This window comes from Simochromis diagramma, unplaced genomic scaffold (assembly GCF_900408965.1).
Source record: "Simochromis diagramma unplaced genomic scaffold, fSimDia1.1 OVJJ01000816.1, whole genome shotgun sequence".
NCBI classification, from domain to species: Eukaryota; Metazoa; Chordata; class Actinopteri; order Cichliformes; family Cichlidae; genus Simochromis; species Simochromis diagramma.
The window spans coordinates 18,765,777-18,787,062 of record NW_024386908.1 but is presented as its reverse complement, the minus strand read 5'-3'; the positions used below and the strand labels follow the sequence as shown (position 1 = coordinate 18,787,062).

At 38.0% G+C, this 21,286-nt stretch overlaps 1 protein-coding gene across 1 annotated transcript in view; it reads left to right on the top strand.

The window, feature by feature from the left end:
- The window catches only part of LOC120736083 (leucine-rich repeat-containing G-protein coupled receptor 5-like), a 49,698-nt gene that overhangs the window by 16,309 nt on the left and 12,103 nt on the right, over positions 1 to 21,286 (top strand). The window contains exons 4-12 of the mRNA XM_040036044.1: positions 2,026 to 2,097; positions 7,271 to 7,486; positions 8,716 to 8,787; positions 14,432 to 14,500; positions 14,825 to 14,896; positions 15,382 to 15,453; positions 17,527 to 17,595; positions 20,462 to 20,533; positions 20,792 to 20,857. Coding sequence (XP_039891978.1) covers positions 2,026 to 2,097; positions 7,271 to 7,486; positions 8,716 to 8,787; positions 14,432 to 14,500; positions 14,825 to 14,896; positions 15,382 to 15,453; positions 17,527 to 17,595; positions 20,462 to 20,533; positions 20,792 to 20,857 — 780 coding nt within the window. The remainder of the gene's footprint in view (positions 1 to 2,025; positions 2,098 to 7,270; positions 7,487 to 8,715; positions 8,788 to 14,431; positions 14,501 to 14,824; positions 14,897 to 15,381; positions 15,454 to 17,526; positions 17,596 to 20,461; positions 20,534 to 20,791; positions 20,858 to 21,286) is intronic.

The window sequence follows — 21,286 nt, the reverse complement described above, 5'->3', positions numbered from 1 at the left end:
TTTAACCTAGACTGTTTAATCCCATTATACTGTCTCTGCTGGGCTATTTTTACTGGGCTATTCTCTACCTGTATTAAGATCTGTTCCTTCAAACTTGATCTTGACCTTTAAACGTCCTTTGAATTTGTAAAGATTGGCCAAGATGCATCAGAGAGCTTTATTGTCATTGTGCAAGCAGTGAAACTTCACTGGAGACTTCACACATGTTCAAAGATAAATGGGACTGGGGTAAGATAAGAGCTGTATACGGTTTACATCGGGGTGCATAAAGCATCAGTGATAAAGGTGCGATCTAACAGATTACGATTGTTTAAAACTGATAAGGGTCCTCAGAAAGATAGCAACTCTACCCCACCCTCTCCACAACCCTCACCCACCTCCTACCCCCCGGACACACACACACACACGCACGCACACAAACACTGGAATATTGTGTGGTATGTTTACTGGTGCTAATCATTCACAGAGACACTTTGAAGATTTCATGTGTGTCTCGGTTTAGTGCACAGTTTCTGCAGTTTGGAACAACACTTCTGTTCCCTGTTTACATTTTACACATTCGCTCATACCAACACATTATTCTGTTGTCTTTCATTCTTCTCTCTGTTCATTTCTGGGTCAGTTAATTTTCTATTTTATTGATCTGTAAACATTGGGACTGTTGAACTCCTGTTATTGCAGCACTTTATAGTACTGTCTTTATAATATTTCTAAAAGCTAAAATCATACACATTATTAGTCTTGAAACTTGGTATTTGGTAAAGCATTTTTCTACTCGAACTGAGCACACAAAGGGCTTTTTAATTACAAGCCTCATTCACCCAATATCATACACATTCATGCAATTGTTTTTTTATGCCTATGCACCTTGACACACCCACTCACACGGATTAATCAGGGACAACTCAGGGGTCGATATCTTGTCCAAAAAGACTTTGACATGCTGGCTGAAGTAACTAGAGATTAAACATCTCACCTTCTGATTGAGAGACGTCCTGCTCTTCCTCCTGAGCCACAGCTGGCTGTGTTTTATGAATGGACGTTTCACATTTTTTGTTTTATTGTTAGACTCCATAAAATAATTGGGATTGACCAACACAGAAAGAAAGCAAGAAAATAAGTTTCCAGGTAACACAGAAACTTCTAAAAGATTTACAAAACAAATTCTGTAATAAATGGAGTTCCACAGGGTTGTGCACTAGGGCCTATTATATTTTCATGGGCCAGTAACTTCTACAATCTAAAGAGCCATTTTGAGCTAATTTTTTTGTCCCCAAAATCTGTAGGGAGCCTCAAAATATATTTGAGTCTTGTATTGAAGCCAACACAACATGTCAATATTACTATTAAGTATAAACATCTTTGTATTCATAGAATTATTTGGTACTTTACAGATATTTATCTGATATTAAACTTTTTAAATACTTTACTTAGTATATAGTATACTTTAAATACTTTTTCATTTCATTAACATCATGTTTATTGTTGCACTTAATGGGTTTTGATCTAAAAGAACATAACCTATCAACATAAAAAAATATGCAAGCATATACAGGCCAAAACAGAGTAAGCAGTCTATTTTTAGTCACTCTGCAACCAGGAGCATTGGCAGTGAAAGCTGCAGTTTTGAAAGCCATAGACAATATTTTAGATAACACAGAATACATGTTTGTTTGCTATGCAGATGACACCCAGGTATGTTTATCTATGAAGTCTGATTTATTACTTAATATACAAACATGTCTTGAAGAAAAGGAGGATATATCCTTTAACAAACCAATATTATAAACAAAAATATTTTTAAAAAATCACAACACAACACAAACAAGTATAAAAATAGTTATTCACCACTTTTAATCTATTTCCTTAATTTCCAGACTTTATGCTAAGATTACTGGCTTCTGATTATCCTGTAGATATACATGCGACTCTAGTATTTCCCAAAATGTGGTCCTTGTAAACCATCTTTGTGTTGTTTTGTTGCGTTTAACACTTTTTGTTAAAGTTTTGATTGCGTTTTTACAGGATGCTTCAAAACAACCAGTTGAGATCTGTTCCTGCTGAAGCCTTCAACAACCTGCACAACCTGCAGTCACTGTGAGTCATGTTTCACTTTGGGTTTTTTTAGTTTCGTGTATTATATTATGTTAATTCTTACTTTATAAATATACCGTGCCATTTTACTGACCACACGTTTTATCTTTTATATATACTGTGTATTATTTTAGTTTCTCTTAAATTCCTTTGTGTGCTATAATCATTTGTCTTATGTAAACCTAATTTTGAATCTATGCTTAATATAACTATACCTTTAACCTAACTTTAACCCCAAGTTAAACTACACCCTCTGTCTTCGTGCTATTGATGTATCTTATGGGAACATTTGTTAAAACATGTTTTTAACATATTCCTCAGCACATATGTTTTTATGTGCTGAGGAAGGCAACCTCTGTCCTGTTGTGCTCAGATCATCCTCTCTTTAATGATTTTCAACTGCTTCCATCAGGTCGTCGTTATAAAGTGCCTGCAGTGAAGACAAAGAGACATAGATTGTCTTTTGTACCTACTGCTATTATCATAGTTAATAACACTAAACCATAAGTGTTGTTGCCATTGCACATTGTACTTTTTTGATGAAAAATCTAGGTTGTTTTCTCAGGCTTATATTATATTATTTTGGAGTGTGTATGTGATGTGTTGTTTGTCTGTTTGTTTGTTTGTACGGACATACTGCAAATCAATTTCCCGTTAGGGACAATAAAGTTACCAATAACCAATAATAAGTCCATGCGATATTAAAATGGCTTAATTTTCCTACAAAAAATGAATAATACACATATAGACACACTAATCCAGCGGTCCTCAACCCAAGTCGTTTGGTACCGGGCCGCAAGAGTTGAGCCTCGGGTGTGAAATTCATGGTTTTCAGAGTTTTTATCTCTTTTTATTGTTATTTCTTTATCGTTTTTATTGTTAACCCTTTAAACCCTAACCCATCACGGGTGACAGTTAGCATTTTCAGCAAGGGTGGGCAACTCCAGGCCTCGAGGGCCGGTGTCCTGCTGGTTTTAGATCTCACCCTGGGTCAACACACCTGAATCAAATGAGTAGTTCATTACCAGGCCTCTGGGGAACTTCAAGACATGTTGCGGAGGTAATTTAGCCATTTGAATCAACTGTGTTAGATCAAGGACACATCTAAAACCTGCAGGACATCTGCTCTTAAGGCCTGGAGTTGTCTTCCCCTGGTTTAAAGGGTAAATTAGGTCAGGGTTTGAAGGGTTAACTCGGTTTCCCTGGGTCTTTGAATGTGTTATGAAAAGAGATGGGCAGTAACGCGTAACGCGTTACTGTAATCCGATTACTTTTTTCAAGTAATGTAAGGGGTTACTATTGCAAAAAAAAGTAATTAGATTACTGTTACTTTCCCGTAAGCACGCCGCGTTACTGCATTACTAAAACTGTGATTTTTTTTGCAAGAGTGACAATGACGTAAGCGAGTGCGACATTCGTGGAAACAGCTGTGTGCAGATAAACAATGGATCATATATCGAGTGCGGGAGAGAGTATGAGCGTGCAGCGTTTAAAGCGTGGAAGTACTGACCTTACTTTGAGTTTGATTCCGTAAAAAGTGACAAAAACATTAGCGTCCGCTGTTTACTGCGTGGGAAGAAAACTTCTTTTTACAGCGAAAAAACCCTTAACTTCCAAGCAAGCACCGAGTGCGCTACGACGGAATGTGAAATTCATAGACAAACTCGCAGATTCTTCCACTGACTGCTGCGGCACATCTGCACCAGGGTAATCCTCTGCCTGCTATACAGGTGAAAATAGAGCAACAGGACCACTGAGTCTTTGATATTTTCTGCTATGTTTTACTTGCATCTATTTGAAAGACTGAGTGTAAACACAAAAAAATATTTTATTTTATGTGCTGGAATGTGCAGAAAATAGGTTTAAATGTTAAACAAATTTCTTCCAGTCAGAGAATGTTGCATATAATTGAATTTTTGCTTGATGCATAAAGTTAAAAGATTAAAACTGATAAAACAAGTTTTAAAAAGGGACCTTTCCATTTGATTACATTTTATATGATGGATTATGCAGAAAAAGTAGAATTGGGCTGAAGGATTTCTTTATTACCTATTCAGGTTGTAAATCGTGTTTTTAAAAAGTAACTAAGTAACTAACAATTAATTACTTTTGAAAATAAGTAATCAGTAAAGTAACAGGATTACTTTTTGGGGGAAGTAATCAGTAATTAGTTACTGATAACCTTTTTTAAGTAACTTGACCAACACTGGTGATGAATAAATCTTCCTTTTTTTTACTACCAGTACTGGTTTCATTTTGTTGTATTTATCCGCGACAGCTTAAAGGCATAAACCGGTCTGTAGCGCAAAAAAGGGAGCGCTGCACTAATCCCTTCGTTTCATTTTACTCTTTGGTTGAAAGGAATCTGTCTCACACACACGGCCCAGTATATTAATGTATGTAGTGCAGCGAGTGTGTTCTCTGAGCCTGATAACACACAGTAATTATACTGAAACTGTACCTCTCTCTCGCTGTGTGTGTGTGTGTGTGTGTGTTGGGGGGGGGATAAGGGTATAAGAATGGAGACGTCTGAGTCTTTCTTTTGGTCTAAGGTCTCTCTCATTTATCTAATGGACAATTATGTGAAGTCCCATCCTTCTCTTCTCTCTCCATGTGAACAGAGGAACTACTGTTAGGATGAACATACAGTCAGCTCTCTCTTTATATCTACAGATCTTGCATGTTTATGTTGCACAGCCTGCAAAAGAGCTGTGAGTTTTCTGCCTGAACTCAAGACAGCAAAAGTCAGTAAAAGGGAACTGAATGATATTCAGTAACTTTTTAAAATTAATATTAATTAAACTGATCAATTAGTAAATTAAGACCAGACCCTTAGACATCTCTGTGCCAATATCTCAACAGGTGTTAAAGGTAAACTGTTCCATATTGGGAAATATTACAACACTGTCTATCAGATTTTATTCATATTATAAAAAACAGGAAAAGCTATACCAAGTATTTATGTATTATAATATTCAAATAAGTTGTATTTATATAGTGCTAAACACAACAAATGTTGCCTCAGCCCCTAAATTGTTGTGTAAAGAGGAAACCCCAACAATCAGATGACTCAGTTTATGAGCAAGCACTTGGCAACAGTGAGAAGGCAAAACTCCCTTTTAACAGGAAGAAATCTCTTACAGAACAATGCTTAAGAAGGAGCAGCCATCTGCAACCAGCTGGGGTGAGGGGAAGGAAACAGAACAAAAGACACACTGTGAAAGAGAGCCAGAATTTAAAATGAATTAGGTAATGATTAAACAGTGGTGTATAAACTCGTGAAGAGTGAAAACAGATGAGTGAAGAAGAAGTGGTCAGTGTCTATTGCAGCGTAACTAAGAGAGGGTTCAGGGTCACCTGATCCAGCTCTACCTAACAACCTCTCTTTGAGCAACACAGTTAAAAATCAAACAGGGTGGTAAGACTGAAAAAAATGTTTTGATGCTGTAACATGTGTATAGAAGTTAATTAACACATAAACAAGACACAAACAAATTAAAATGGACCTTTAAATGCTTCAGTTCAAATAATTAAGCAATTATTTTTGCGTCTTTGCATTGTTTAATACCACTGCCTAACAAATGTTCAGTCACTCACTTATTAAGGCTTATTATTTTAATTTTCCTGCTTTTTGAGAGCTGTGCCTTTGTCCGACTCACAAAATCCACACAATCACACTGAGTAATAAGTGTGGTCATTAAAATACCTTCATTTGACCTGAGAGCCGAGAGGCTGGTTGAGTGGTGCTTGAGCAGCCTGCCGATCATTCCTTTGCTGCTGGTCAAACACTTGATTTCTAATGTTCCTCTTGAACAGACAGTGAAGTGAAGCCTTCAGTTTTGCATTTTGAGTCTCTAAACATAGAGCTTTTATTGTGCATCTCAAAAAGTAGATGTTTTCTGTTATTATGTGAATAATTTAATAATAATTTAATCAGTAAAGAGAGTTATTAGTTCTAAAGTGTCTTAATTATGTAACTATAATGCCGCATTAAGTTAAAAATTGCAGAAATGATGGCTGGGTTTTTTGTACTTTTTATTAAAAATGAGAAATTAGTATGTTATCTGCAGAGCAGAAGTCGAAGGTTCCATCACTAAATTTAGTCATTGTTTTTGTTTTTGTTTTGTTGTTGTTGTTGTTGTTTTGTTTTGTTTTTTGGGTTTTTTTTTTTACCATTTTTTTAGTAACTGCACTTTTTTGTACTGTATGTTGTTAGTTTCAAGAAAAAGAAAACTCTTCGATTTAAAAGGCTGTTTATTAATTTTTATGTTTCTACAGTTGATTCAGAAACGTTGCTAGATTTCTAAATACCTCCAAACAGAAAATTTAATTTTGGAGCCAATAGTTTAAGATTTCTGATGTTTCTATCTGATATCTGGAGCTAGCTAGCAATCCTTTCCTATGTGCAAATATTATATGATCATCGGGTTTTGAAATTACCTCTTGTTTACTGGCAAAGAGCAAAAAACTTTTAGTACCAAAAATCTTACATTCTGCATATTATATACAGTTATGTGTTTGCACCAACCTGACTCATTGGCAATATGTATACAGAATTGCTCTGTGAAACTTTTTTTTTTTTTCCGCCTGTCCCGTTTGGTTCTTTTGCCATCAGAATTATTGTCTAAAGGCAAAGAAAGATGCCCAACAGATTTATTTTACCAAATGGATCATCCCGGCCTTGCCGTAATGGTCTTTTTGATTCACCTTTGCTTTTATTGTTTATTTTATTTTATTTTCACTTGCTACACATGGGACAGACTTGACTGGGGGAAAGAAAAGGGAGAAAGAAAGAGGGAAAGAAAAACAGCAGGCAAGAGGAACAGTGATGAAGGGCAAAAAACAAAAACCAACAAAACAAACAGACAAAAAATACACATATCAATCACCTGGATCAACTGTTGAGAAAGAAAAAAGAGAGAGCAAGCAAAAAAAAAAGGGCAATATAATAAACAACATCATCGCGATGATCTATGTGAATATAACAGTAAATATTGAATATTATTGTGCAGCACGTAGGATCGACAGCGCACAGTGTGCTTTGAGGTAGGAGCCAAAATGGGTGTAGATTGTGTGTGTGAAACTGTGAAACTTCATAAATGCATTTACATATATATGTACACATAACTGTTTGCTTGAATGTACATTTAAAATCAGTGTGTATATCTCTTCATAGCCGACTGGACGCCAATCATATCTCTAGTGTTCCCGCTGGCTGTTTCTCCGGCCTGCGTTCACTCCGTCACCTCTGGCTGGATGATAACTCTCTGAGGGAGGTCCCAGTAGAGGCGCTGGGCGAGCTCCCTGCCCTGCAGGCCATGACACTTGCCCTCAACCACATCAGCCACATCCCCGACCATGCCTTCAGCAAGCTGGGCCGCCTGGTGGTGCTGTATGTATACACAACTTGGGTTATCCAGAGCAAACAAATAGAGTAGAATAGAGTAGAACACCTTAAGTGACACTAGGGTTCCATTGTAGATGGTTGGAATGTGTACAGGACCGTCTTGGAGGACCAGTTAACTAATGGTGTTGGTAGTGGATTTGCTGTTAAACTAGGCTGGTTACCAATGAAAGGAGCTGGCTAAATTTGGTTTATTTATGAGTAAATCCAACAGTGGTTGTCCATAGCAAACATACCATACATTAGATTTAGGTAGATAGTTTATTAGTAGGCTATCTTACTCTGTTATTCTGTTATAATTGAGACATTTTTTAGCATAGGTCCAGTAGCTGTAATCTCAGAAACTGATTTCTGAGATTTGTATATAAACATAAAGAATCTGTAGCAAAAGGGAGAAAAAGATTTTTCATGGTCAAATGGATTTCATTTATTTCCTGCTTGTAGTATGATTTTCATTTACCAATCAAGTTTAAGTCAGGCAAACACTCTGTGAGGAGATCAAAAGGAGAATCTCGTTTACCAAAATGAAATCTTGAAACAACAAAATCACAACAACGGTCACCTTGAGGCTGTTGTTGTTGTAATTTGGTGCGGTATAACCACCGACTACCATCTTACAACAGTTTAGCTTAAATTTGTTTTATCTTTTTAAAAATGTATCTATATATTTTAAAGTTGAAAATTTTGTAAATGAGTTAAATGATAAATAAAAATTCATTCTTTGCCCATATATCTGCTTCAGATTCAGAAAAATGGTTGTGTGTGGTGTAATTTAATTTAAACTCATTTCAAAAAGCTTAACTTAAGTTTACTGACCTTAAAACATCAGGATTTAAATCAGATCTATTCTTCATATGCAGGCTTACAGAAACTCTTTTCCACTTTTTGGGTAGTGTTTTTGTTTTTATCTGTGTGTGTTTTTGTTAGGAGCATTAAGTTCAACCGTGGAAGCGACTGTCCCCGTCCGTCTGTATTAGCTCCTTAATAACATGCAAGCTCTCTGTTTGTGTGATGGCATTCAGCGCGGCAGCATTGAAGTCTGCTGTCATTCCTTTTGTCCAATCGGTTTGAAGCTAATTTGCATGAAATTACCAAAAGAAAAAAACCTTCTTGAGAGACTCCTGGGCCCCTTTGAAAGAACGCACACACACACGCACACACACACAGTCTTTGTCTGCTTCATTAGTCCATCAGTCTCTCGCTCTCTCTCTCCCCAGGCATCTCAACAACAATAGGATCGTTTCCATGGGACCGAACTGCTTCCACGGACTCCACAGTTTGGAGACGCTGTGAGTTTCTGTGTGTGCGCTCGTGTGAGTGCGTGTGAGCAGGAGTTGGAGCAGTCAGGGTTGAGTTGGGGTCAGGGTGAAGGGTTAGGAGATGAGAGAGCCTTAATTTTTACATTTGTAGAGGATCCTTAATGGGATTTATGTTCAAAGAACCTGCACTGATTTGGAGGAATCTTTTTTCTTTCTTTTCAAGAGTTTCATCTTTAGCCTACCTTAGCACAAAGATATAAGGAAACAAAGAGAAAGTACCAGCAAAGCTCCAGAGAACGCCTTAAAGAGCAATGTTAGCACTGCTCTTTAGCGTACATATTTTATTTTGATGTGGTAAGGCAAGCTATGGTAAGACTGTAAAACTGCCGACAGTTCAGATCTGTGGCTTTGAAGAGAATAAACAGCTTGATGATCTTTTTTTGATAAGTTGGAGCCCACATCTAGTTTGAAAATTATGCACTCCATCCCTGCATTTATTTCAGTTTGCAAAGGCATTCAGTGGGCTGGACTGGATTACGGCAAATTCTGACTATCAGGAGAAAGTTTGAGATCCCTGCAGTAAGTAATAAATAAACGTTAAACGAAGAAAAAAAACAATTGATAAATCTGATACATTTATTTTTTTAATGTTGTTTTCTGTCATATATGTATATTCAGGCTCAATGTATATAATGGCACTTTACAGTGGCCCTGTGAGATCAACTGCACTGCAACACCAGCAAATAGAAAAAGGCTGCAAAAACACGTAAAACACAACGTGTTGACGTTTCTTCATGTTTGTTCTTGATTTCTTAAGTTGCAGTCTGTTTGATGAGCCGTCATATTTATTTTGTTCAACTTAGTAAACAATCCAAATTATAGACACCAAGGAGACAGGTCAGTCAGGCTGATGGAAAAAATAAAGAATCTGGAGCTTTCAGATAAACAATAAGATCCACACAATGGAAAAACATCAATTTTCTTTCCTTTATCCAACTCAGGGTCATTGGAGGGCTCAAGAAACTCGAGAGCAAGAATTGATGATGAAGACAAAGATTGAGGGAGAAACTCAATAAAGACCGTGAGCAGGGTGGGAAAAGAACAAAGGAAGGAAGTAAAAACATGAAAGGCTGCTGACTTTCAAAATAAAGGCAGAAATTAACTAATACAGGGAGGAAGACTAAAAATAGGCTGTAAAACCCTCACCTTTATCACAGAAGTTAGATGCTTTTTTTTAGATTTATATTCTATTTTGTCATAAACATATTTTTTACAACCAACTTGTCCAAGATCAAAACATCTATTTGTGTCATTTGTAGGTATATTATTAATATACAGTACAGTTTACTGATGGCTAGCAGCATCACGAGCTCCACATACAGCTGATTTTAAAAGATCTAAAAAATGGCGCTTGCTTGAACGGAAACACATGTGGGAATTTTCTGAGAAATGCTCGCTCTTAAAATAATCATCAATCTTATTTTAACCATTTGCAATCCAAGCCAGCACACGCGTGGCGCTTTATGGAGAGATACCAGTTGTTTCTGCCGTCACCAGTAAGCATTTTACATGGAAATATTAAATGGAGACAGAGCAGATTAACCTGTGTGTGTGTGTGTTTATGTTGTGTGTGTGCGTATAATCTGAGGAATGTGTGTGTGGATAGAAATGTTTCTGTTTTCTCAGTCAACCAGAGAAGCAGGTTTAAACACACAAACATACACGGACTTCATTTGGAAATACTTCTGTGTGCGCTTAGCTGGCTCTGTGTGTGGCCTGGGCTGTATGCTAATCATAATTACTATTCATGCACACACACACTCATGGGCAGCATGTGTTTGTGTGTGTATGCGTGTTGGGAGGCTGTGTACCTGTATGATGAGCAATAATAAACCAGAGCAGAGACTCATGTTCATCTGAAGCTACAAACACAGACAGAGAGGGACCAGGAAAACGGATATGAGAGCAGAAAAAAATTAATGCAACCAAGCTCTGATCAGACCTAAAGGAAAACACATCCGACTTGTGGAAGAACATTCTTTCATGTTTCATGTAGGCCTCCTCCCTTTTGGCCAAATTAAGATTTTCTGGTTCCAGTAAGTGACGGAAACAGTGGTGAACAGAAGACCAAAATCCAGCTCTCAAAACATCTCCACACAAACCTTTGAGACTGTTTGTGGGTAACATGACCCAACCCACAAAAATAAAAACCACCAAGCTGAATGACACCTGACAATCAAGATAATGAGCCATAGCATGTTCTTAATTATTTTCAGTAGAGAAAGTAATATATGTCAATGAAAACCAAGTCTTAAGGGATCAGTTGGGTTTATTTCAACCTGCTGTATTTCCCATTCATTGGGTCTGTCTTTGAACTCTTCGAGTTCACTGGCTAAGGTTTATCACTCTGTGTGCAGAGCTCACCATTCCCACTGTAAAGGTGTTTATCCAAGAGCCAACCATTCCAGTACAGACTATCTAAAAATGATAATATCCAAAGCTTGTGTCGAGCATGGCTGATGTTCCTAACCCAGATTTGATAATGGTCGTCCATCCATCCATTTTTTTCCCATTTATTCATTGGGTTGGAGCTTATCCCAGTTGTCATAGGGCAGCAGATGTCCAAATCTTGAGCTGACTTTCATTAACAAAATTGTCCTAAATTAGAGTTAGCCTTAATGCCTATGATGACTCATAACCTCTCACAGGATTTTTAGCACAGCCTTTAGTCCCAGTTTTGACCGATCATATCCCAGATTAATATTTCCAACATAATCGTTCATGCCCCTGATGTTACGCTTCAAAACATCGAGAGTTAACATTACAAATTTGACTCAATATTTCCTGTTTAGAGGATAAATAGATTAGCTTACTAAGTGTAGCAAGCATTGGCAAGGCTGGGGCTAATCATGCTAACTGATGTGCATCTATAACGCTATAAATCAAAGTACAAAGTAATAAAAGAAAACACTTGTTACATGGACATGGAAGACACAATTATTCTGAGGCAGAATTTAAGCTAAAATGATATTTGATTACTATTTACTATTTAATGTAACACATTATTTGCTTAACTTCAAGGCAAAGGTTTATTAATTTTCCTATCTCTGTAAATACATTCATTACAAAAAACCAATCAAAATCATTACATCAAAACTAAAATAATTTATGAGAGACAGAAACAAGAAGGCTTGATACAAACCCAGCCACAAATCCAAAAATCCTAACCTGATTGTAGATGTCTGAAAAATCTCTCATCCAATCCCAAACGTCCAAGCTCCATCAATAATAACCTTGGAAAACAGAAAGCATACCAGTTATTGTTGTTCCTGATCGTCCCCCGGACACACACATGTACTCACACACTCAGAACCAGACGGAAGCAATTTCAATTTAATGGTATTTTTCACAATGTGGCAGCTTCATTCCACACACAGTGTGTATAATAGCCACCTGCATCCCAGAGATGGATGAGAGAACCTAATTGAAGCCATGTGTGGACTTGAAGAATGCTCTAGTCTCTGCTGGTGATGAAAGAAAAGGGCAAAAGAGGGAGGCACAGTTAAATGTTTCTTTAATAAACTCAAAAGACGGGAAAAAAAAGATTAAGCTAAACATCAAACTTGAAACACAAACATTTACCGTACGTGAAACACTTTTCTAATATAAAGCTGACATTCCCACAGCTTCTTAAAAACTGCTTTTTTGTAATAGAACTAACATAATTCCCAGTGTAGAGCTGGTTTTCTAAATGTGAAGCAGTTACCAGTCTGGAGATGAAATTTCCAGTTTAGACTATTGGTGTGACTTTGGTGCTATTTGCTTCCCAACATTCCTTGTTTAAAGTATATTATTCCCCAAAGGCAGGTGTTTACCATGCTATATTCCCAATCTAAAGGTTATCATTAAGAGTACGGAGTTATATATAAAGTGTATATACTTCTATATACTTTACACTACAGATGGACCAATCCGATATTACGTATCGGTATCTGTCCGATACTGACGTAAATTACTGGATCGGATATTGGAGAGAAATAAAAAATGTAATCCGATCCATTAAATAACAAAAAAGCACCTCACAAAATAACCATAGCACGTGGCAGCAGTATGCCTCACGTGATAGAGCGGCTGTGTATATTTGTAGCCTTGCTACCAATCCGGCATTTCATCTCCGAGGAAGTGATCCCAGAGAGAAGTAAAGCAAGTGTGTAAGTTCGTCTCTGAATGTTTGTAAAGCATTCCCGAGTTAAGCTTAACAACCGATATATGGAGCGACTGTCTCTCTCTCTCCCTCCCTCTCCTGCTGCTACTTCAATCATGAAACTGATCAATGATCAGCTGATCGGCTTTTCTGTCACAAGTCCGTCTCTCTTGCTTGTCTATCGCCCACTTCGCACCAGAAAGAGGAAACCAGCGGCTGAACAACAGCAGCACCTTTAAGCTTGATCAGCTGTTGTTAGAATTTATTTAATATTACTTTCTACACCAGGATCTTTTTCTACGTAGCTGACGGCTGGTAACTGTGCAGGGGCGGATCTAGCAAAGTTTAGCCAGGGGGGGCGATAGGGCATTAACAGGGAAAAGGGGGCACAAAGACATACTTTTCTTTCTTATTCTCATTTAAAATATCTAGCTTTTAATAAATAATTATCTGAATCTTACACCCAAAGTTTTAATCTGATGTAAAATGTGTAGAAGTCCATTACTGTATATGGTAACTGTTAAGTCTAATATACCCTAGTAAGCTACAGTACTTTTTCCTTTGGGAAGGTACCATCTGTGCAGTCTGCAATTCTGTTGAAGAAAGATGTTGAATCTATTTAATTATTCTTGAAAAATAATTGATTTCTGTGCATTTTTTTTCACACTGCATCAAATTAAATTTGATTACGTCAATTAAGCATCATGAGGCGGAGGGTGGGGGGTGGTTCCCTTTTTTTTTTTTTTGCTGGGAGTTTTAGAGCCCTATTAGTTAGGTTGCTTAATATTTCTGCTAAGTACTCTTTAAAATACCAGAATAGGGAGGATGGTGCAGGTTTAAGTTTATCAGATTGATCAGTTTTGCTGAACTATGAAATATTTTGGGTGCAGTGTATTTTTTGCATACAGGTATAACAGAATAGCTTTAGTGTTTGTTTTTTTTAAATTTGAGTATGAACTTATACAAAAAGCAGCAAGATATTAAAAAAACAGTTTTATTGATTAAAAAACACTATATCGGATTCATATCGGTATCGGCAGATATCCAAATTTATGATATCGTTATCGGTATCGGACATGAAAAAGTGGTATCGTGCCATCTCTACTTTACACTATACTCTCAATTTGAGATTTATCAATACTAATATGGGATTTATGTTCAAATTGAGAGTCCACAATTCTCAGTACAGAGATTGTATTTCTAGCCTAGACTTTGCCATTGCCAGTATAACTGGTGCTTCCTGCTACTGGTGACCAATCCAATTATTTTTCTAATTGAAACAAACATTTTTCTAATTTATAAACATTTTATTGTCAGAAATATTACAGAAATATTAGTTTTCTTCTTTACTGATGTGAAAGGTAATTAATTCAACAAAGTTCAGCCGAACTTTTTAGCACCTTGGCATTTACACACCAGGGGGCGCTGCAGAAGACGCTACATAAGGAAATCTCTCTTTTTCTTCCTCAGAGATCTGAACTTCAACAGCCTGATGGAGTTTCCCACAGCCATACGATCACTCAGCCACCTCAAGGAGCTGTGAGTCTTAACCGACTGATTGAAAAAGGCATCTGTTTATCCACAGCAGACATGGCTAGCTCAGGTTCTCCGGTTTAGCAAACGTTAGCATATGAGGCAAGATGTGGACAGCATCTTATGCTTGACTGTTTACATATCTGATGAAAAAGAAAAAAGGACAAAATCAATAAAAAAATTTTCCTAAAAGTTAGTTCAATCAATCACGACTGTCATCAAAATAACGAGAAGGGCGAGGGAAGCTTCCCAGTAATCATGATGAAATGAAGGAAGGAACTTTTATAATAACACATGGTGGAAACTAATTTCCTTTATCTTCCCGTTTAGCGGATTCCATAGCAACAACATCCAGTCTATCCCGGAGCACGCCTTCACTGGGAACCCTTTACTGAACACCATGTAGGTACAACTAATAACAGATTCAACAGATTGCAATATTTTTTACTTCCTGGTTCCAAAATTAATGAGGATAAAATCAATAATCTGCTAAATTCATCTATTATTTTTTATATCCTTAAAATAGTGACAGTCATGAATGATGATCCTTCTTCTTACTCCGTTGTCACCTTGATAAAAACTTTGCTGATGAGTTTTGTTGAACTAAACATGATGTTTATGCTCGGTGATAATTATTAGTGATAATAATTTTTTTTAAAAAGATCATGAAACATGTTTTATTATGTTTTAGGGTGGGGCATGCAGAGCCCCTCGGTTTCTCAGTTCGATCCCCTGTCGTATGAGAAATCAAAAAGCTACAATAGCATGGTGGCTGTCTCCATGTTTATATCCAGCATCTTAAGTAATTTTGCTAACCTCTGTTTAACACTTGTTAGCTTCTCACTGCAGCCTGAGATGAAAAACGTGTTTTTGTGGACGTTTTGCAGATTTTTTTATGACAACCCAATTCACTCTGTCGGACGCTCGGCCTTCCAGAACCTACCAGAGCTTCGCATGCTGTGAGAAACACTCAAATTCAACACACAAATAACACAGCACAGCACTTTTATAGATTTAACTAAACCTGTTAAGTGCTTCAGTATGTTTTGGGACTTTTCTGCCTGACAAACAATAGAATAGAAACATTTTTACTTCTGCCTAATCAAGATCAGAGACATAAATAAGTCTCAAAGCAATGAGTCAGTTAAAACTACTGAATCTTTTCTAAATATTCTTGAATCCCAATTTAGATTGAATTGTAAGGACCTTCACCTTCACACCAGAAACTCCTTCCAGCCATTCAAAGAGGAGGCTGGCATAACATAAACTCCTCGAACTTTATGAACCGATAATATTCATAAAGGTCCAAATGATCAAACAGGCGTAAACTAAAAGTGAAACTGATATCAAGGAGCAATTTTTTAAACATGTCTACATAAATATGGGAACTTTCTTCCATTATTAGAAGTCAATAAAAGGAGCAGGGAATTTTACCCCCAAAAAACAAACAAGAAAACAACAGGTATTTTAGACATCTGTCCAAAACATCTGCAAAACTACATTTATATTGTTACTTATTAGGCAAAAACAAACTGAATTCCAAATTTAAGCCAACACACTGCACTTGAAAGCATAACATTCAACAAATTAAAATATATATTTTTTCTGTTCAGGAATGCAAGTAAAGTATTTAAAGTATTTAAATATTTAAGCAAGTATTTAAGAATTACCAAGCTTGTTCATACAGGCTGATTAACCGATTACAGAAACATAAAACGTGATTTCAGTAATTACCAATACTGTGCATTTAGGATAGCTATGGCATATCCTTCCATTGGGTGGTGCGCTAATAAATTTATTAATCACTATACATCTTCTGTTCGATTGATGGATGTTCATTAAACATGAATAAAGTTCCAAATAAGATGAGGCAATAATGCCCATGACCCAAATTTCTGTCTAACAATCTTGTCACAGATATGTATATTATCAGTATTACATAATTTCTGCTCTGGATTTCCAGTCAACACGTTAAGGATGTGAGATAGTTGTTTCTTTTTTATTTCTTTCAACACGGCACCTGAAGACATTTTGCTGGACCCTTCATGCAGCATCACAAGTCCTTAAGTTATCTTTATTTCAGGAAAACAAATTACATTTTTCTGATTTTGTTTTAGGAATATATCATTAGTAAAATCTTTCAAAACCAAGCTGTAAATGCACTCCATTCACGCTCCAAGACCAGTTTCAGTAGTGCCACAGAGATATACTCTGAAGGTAGAGCGTGGCAGCAGCTATTACAAAGTTAGCCACCAAGGATGATCAAAATGCCCTCTGGCCTGTCACAGGCCCTTAGTATGGTAGAGGTATCTTCCATTGCCTCAGAAGTTTCAGCTCTGCATCAAAGCAAAATGGCATGACAACATAAGATGCTGGACCAAAATGTCTTACATCTGGATGTATGGATGGCATAAAGCAGTAGCTGTGGAGTCAAAGAGATGTCCATCTGTCCTTTCCTTCAGCCACTAAAGACAGGTTCAGTGGTTTCCAATGAACATATCCATAAACTCAGTTTAAATACCATCCAAAGCAATGGCCGACTGTAGAGCACCAAGACTGAAAGGCAAGGTTTACAAGATGGTAGTGAGACCTGCTGTGATGTTTGGTTTGGAGACGGTGGCACTGAAAAAAAAGACAGGAGGCCAAGCTGGTGGTGACAGAACTATTGAAGTGAAGGAGGACATGCAGAGGGTGGTGTGGCTGAGGAGGATGGGGGGTTTGGGTGAGAGTGGGTTAAGTGATTCCCTGTGGTGACCCCTGAAGGGAGCAGCTGAAAGAAGAAGAAGCAGCACTGATAAACTGAAGTTGAAGCTTCTGTCTTTGAACCTCACAGATCCGCCCCATGACAGATCCAAGTGTTGACAGCTTTAGATGAGAAATATCAAGTAATCGCTGAGCATATATGACATGCAGACTCAACCTCCCTGTTGCCCTTTTGTTCAGTGCAGATGTTAATTACGCAAATAATGAAACGCAGTAAATCATTTTCTGCTTCTCTTAGCTTAAACGCTCTTTCCGTGTCCAACTCTCAGATCTCTGAATGGAGCTGCAGCTCTCACTGAGTTTCCAGATCTGACGGGAACCAAAAGCCTGGAGAGCCTGTAAGTGACACGCACACACACACACACACACACACACACACACACACACACACACACACACACACACAGAGGAATGTTTCATATCCGAGTGTGTTTCTGAGAGCTGAATACCCCAAATCACACTGCTGTTATTAATACGCAGCAATTATTATTCTATCTGACAGACTGTAACTTTATTTTTCTGCAGCTCGGCGTGAAATTAAAACCCTTCTTTCTCCTTGTTGTGACCCACTTTTCTGTGTCACAATAAACACCTTGGCTGTGTTTATTTTCTTGTCTTTTTCCATTTAAGCTCATTTCTGAAAGCAGTGTGTATTTAACAGTAACCTCACGCTGAACCAGTAGGTGGAAATAAAAAGTCCAACCAAACAAACCGTCCCACATTCTTCCATTTGACCCCCTCCAGTGTTAACCCCCCTCTCCAACATCCTGTTTCATCCTGTGAATCCAAATTCTGCACGTAGCTGCTTTTCTTTAATCAGACTTTTCCATATTGATGATTTATTTTTCATATAACGAGCTTGGACCGCTCACCGTATTACTCATTACTGTACTGGCTTCATTTCAGCCATGTGGATGAGGGAGTCATTGCAACCTTAATGCAACTTCAAAGCACCTCAACACATGGCTGTAAAGTGTAATGCACTGTGGACGCCCCTGGACACATCACAATGTTTCTACATGCTATTTAACAAGCATATACAGTTTATTTTACACAATTTACAATACAATATACCCAAACATGTTGTGTACTAACCTGTTTCCAAAAAAAACAAGACTACAATAAATTGAAAATGGTTCAAAGACAACAATAACTTAATTTCAGATTTAATCACTTTCTTAAAGGCTTTACAGGCCAAAAGAATCTGTGTTTGGCAGATTGTTTTTTTTTGTTGTAACAAACTTTCTAGCAATAAATCTTATAGCACTAGGAAGCCTGTTTATTTCCCCTTTTCCTCTGATGTGGAGCCACATTTTCAAGGAAAATGCATCTGTCGGTTGCCCCCATGAAAAACTCAGATCTTCTTTGCCAATGCCAAACAGCTTATTCTGCTACCGACTCTTGTCTGGTGTCGTTTACTGGATTGGATGAGTGAAGTCTGAAGAAACAATTTGTTCATTAAACAAACAGGTAGCATGTGGAAGAACCATGTGCAGCTACGACAGCCTGGCACCTCCTCGTCATGCTTGTCACGAGCTTGGACACGCACTGCTGAGAGATGACATCCCATTCTTCAACTAGCATTTGCCGCAAGTCGGTCAGTGTGGGTGTGTTTGTCACTCTGACAGGAGCAGCACAGCCAAGCTGATCTCACAAGAGTTCAGTGGGGTTGAGGTCAAGACTGCAGGCAGGTCGTTACGTCCTCTCCACTCCCAAATTCTGGATGTGGTCTCTGATAAACTCCGCTCTGTGGGGGCAAATACTGTCATCTTGGAGTATAGAGTTTGGTCCCAGACTGTGGAGATATGGGATTGCTACAAGTTGCAGAACCTCATCTCAGTGTCTTTCTGCTTTAAGATTGCCTCCAACACCTGGAGTACAATAAACTCAAAACAAAAGCCAAAAGCAGAATAAGCTGTTTGTCATTGGCAGAGAAGACTTGTCAATTTTTTCATGGGCGCAAACCACATACTCAACTCTGCTGCTCAACCAACAAATTCATTTCCTTACAAGTGTGGCACCATTTAAGGGGAAATAAACAAGTTTTTCAACAGTATAACATTTACTGCCAAGAAGCACTGTCACAATAAAGAAATAATCAACCAAACACAAATTTCCTTACTTCTTGTACCTTATTTAATGTTAAAAATTAAAAAAATCTAACAGTTTTCCTATTTATTTTTTTTAAATGTCACGATCAGGCTGAGAAAGTTGTATAATCCTACTTAAAAAACAAATGCATCCAGATGAAGACCTTGCTTATTTACGCAAGACCATGCCATCCTCCATGATGGTATTGCAGAGGCATTAGTGCCTGTGGGGGGAGTGTCTTGTTCATCCGTGACAGCAGCATTGATGTTCAACGGTTTCTACAGACTTTGAAGAAACATATGTCACCACCCAGATTCCCAGCGTCTCTGTACGAGAAAGACGTGCATATTTCAGGATAGCAATACCAAACCACATTCTGCATGTATCCCAGCCCTTTAAAAACATCTGGAACAATATGAAACTAAATATATGACAAAGGCAGTCCAGATCTATGGAGCAGCTAGCTAACTTGCAACAAGCAAGAACTCTTTTTAAAGAAGGTCGAAGGCATCACACTGTGAAATATTCCCTGGCACATTCTTTTTAAACATGGTAAATGGTAAATGGCCTGTATTTATATAGCGCTTTACTAGTCCCTAAGGACCCCAAAGCGCTTTACATATCCAGTCATCCACCCATTCACACACACATTCACACACTGGTGATGGCAAGCTACATTGTAGCCACAGCCACCCTGGGGCGCACTGACAGAGGCGAGGCTGCCGGACACTGGCGCCACCGGGTCCTCTGACCACCACCAGTAGGCAACAGGTGGCAAGTGCCTTGCCCAAGGACACAACGACTGAGACTGTCCAAGCCGGGGCTCGAACCGGCAACCTTCCGATTACAAGGCGAACTCCCAACTCTTGAGCCACGATCGCAAGAACATGTTGCTGATGATAAATTTGTAATATGAATGTAATATCTGTGGGGGGAAAAAACTTAAAAATTCCAAGTTTTAGCATTTTATCTTTTAGGTTGTTTCATTTTCACAAGATTCACAGCCCTGTTTCTAATAAGAAGAAACAGGGCTGTGAATACATAACACATTTTTAATGTACTTCTAAATTGCTCCCGTGGAAAACTAGTTCTGTTTTATCTCTCTGTGTGTAGGACTATCACCGGAGCTCAAATCACCTCATTGCCCAGTTCGGTTTGTGAGCAGCTTCCAAAGCTGCAGCTGCTGTGAGTCCAAACACAACAATTACATCCACACCTCTGCATGTCTCTGAACACTGAACTCAGGCTGAAGGTGGTCCCTGAAGGCCCTGTATATCATCAGGGACTATTCATGTCTGTCCATCAAATCATATCTGCTGTTGCTTCATTTATTTCAGATATTTTTTTAAGTCTTGGCTTGTATGCTGGGAGCTGCTGTGATGTGTTCAGTGTGTATAGGAAATTACGGTGCTGACAGCTTCAACTCACTCTCTCCCTCTGCAGCGATCTCTCCTATAATCAAATCCAGACTCTTCCCAGCTTCTCCGGCTGTGAGAGCATTCGAAAAATGTGAGTTTAATGTTCATTTTACATTTAATTAAACTGTTCTTCTTAATGTTTTATTGCCTTCTTTTGGGAGGGTCGGATATAGCTTATTTTTTGCCCGTGAAGCTTTTAAGACACAGTTATTAAATCTGAAGTTACAATAACAATCAATAAAGTACAGACAGCTGTGCATTATGGGAATAATTATCACCCTCATAGTCTATTTCTGACCAATCAGGTCATTCAGGAAACACTTGCTGTAAAACAGATTCTTTAGTGATGTAATGGAAACAACGATGGCTAATATGTGTGTGTGCATGTATGTCTGTTTTTGTGAGGACCGCAGTGAGTTCTGGGCCTTGTGAGGACATTTTGCACAGTGAGAGTTGAGAGTTTGTACAGTTCAGGGCTTCAGATTTAGTTTTGGGGGGATATGAGTTAGATCAAGTGGCA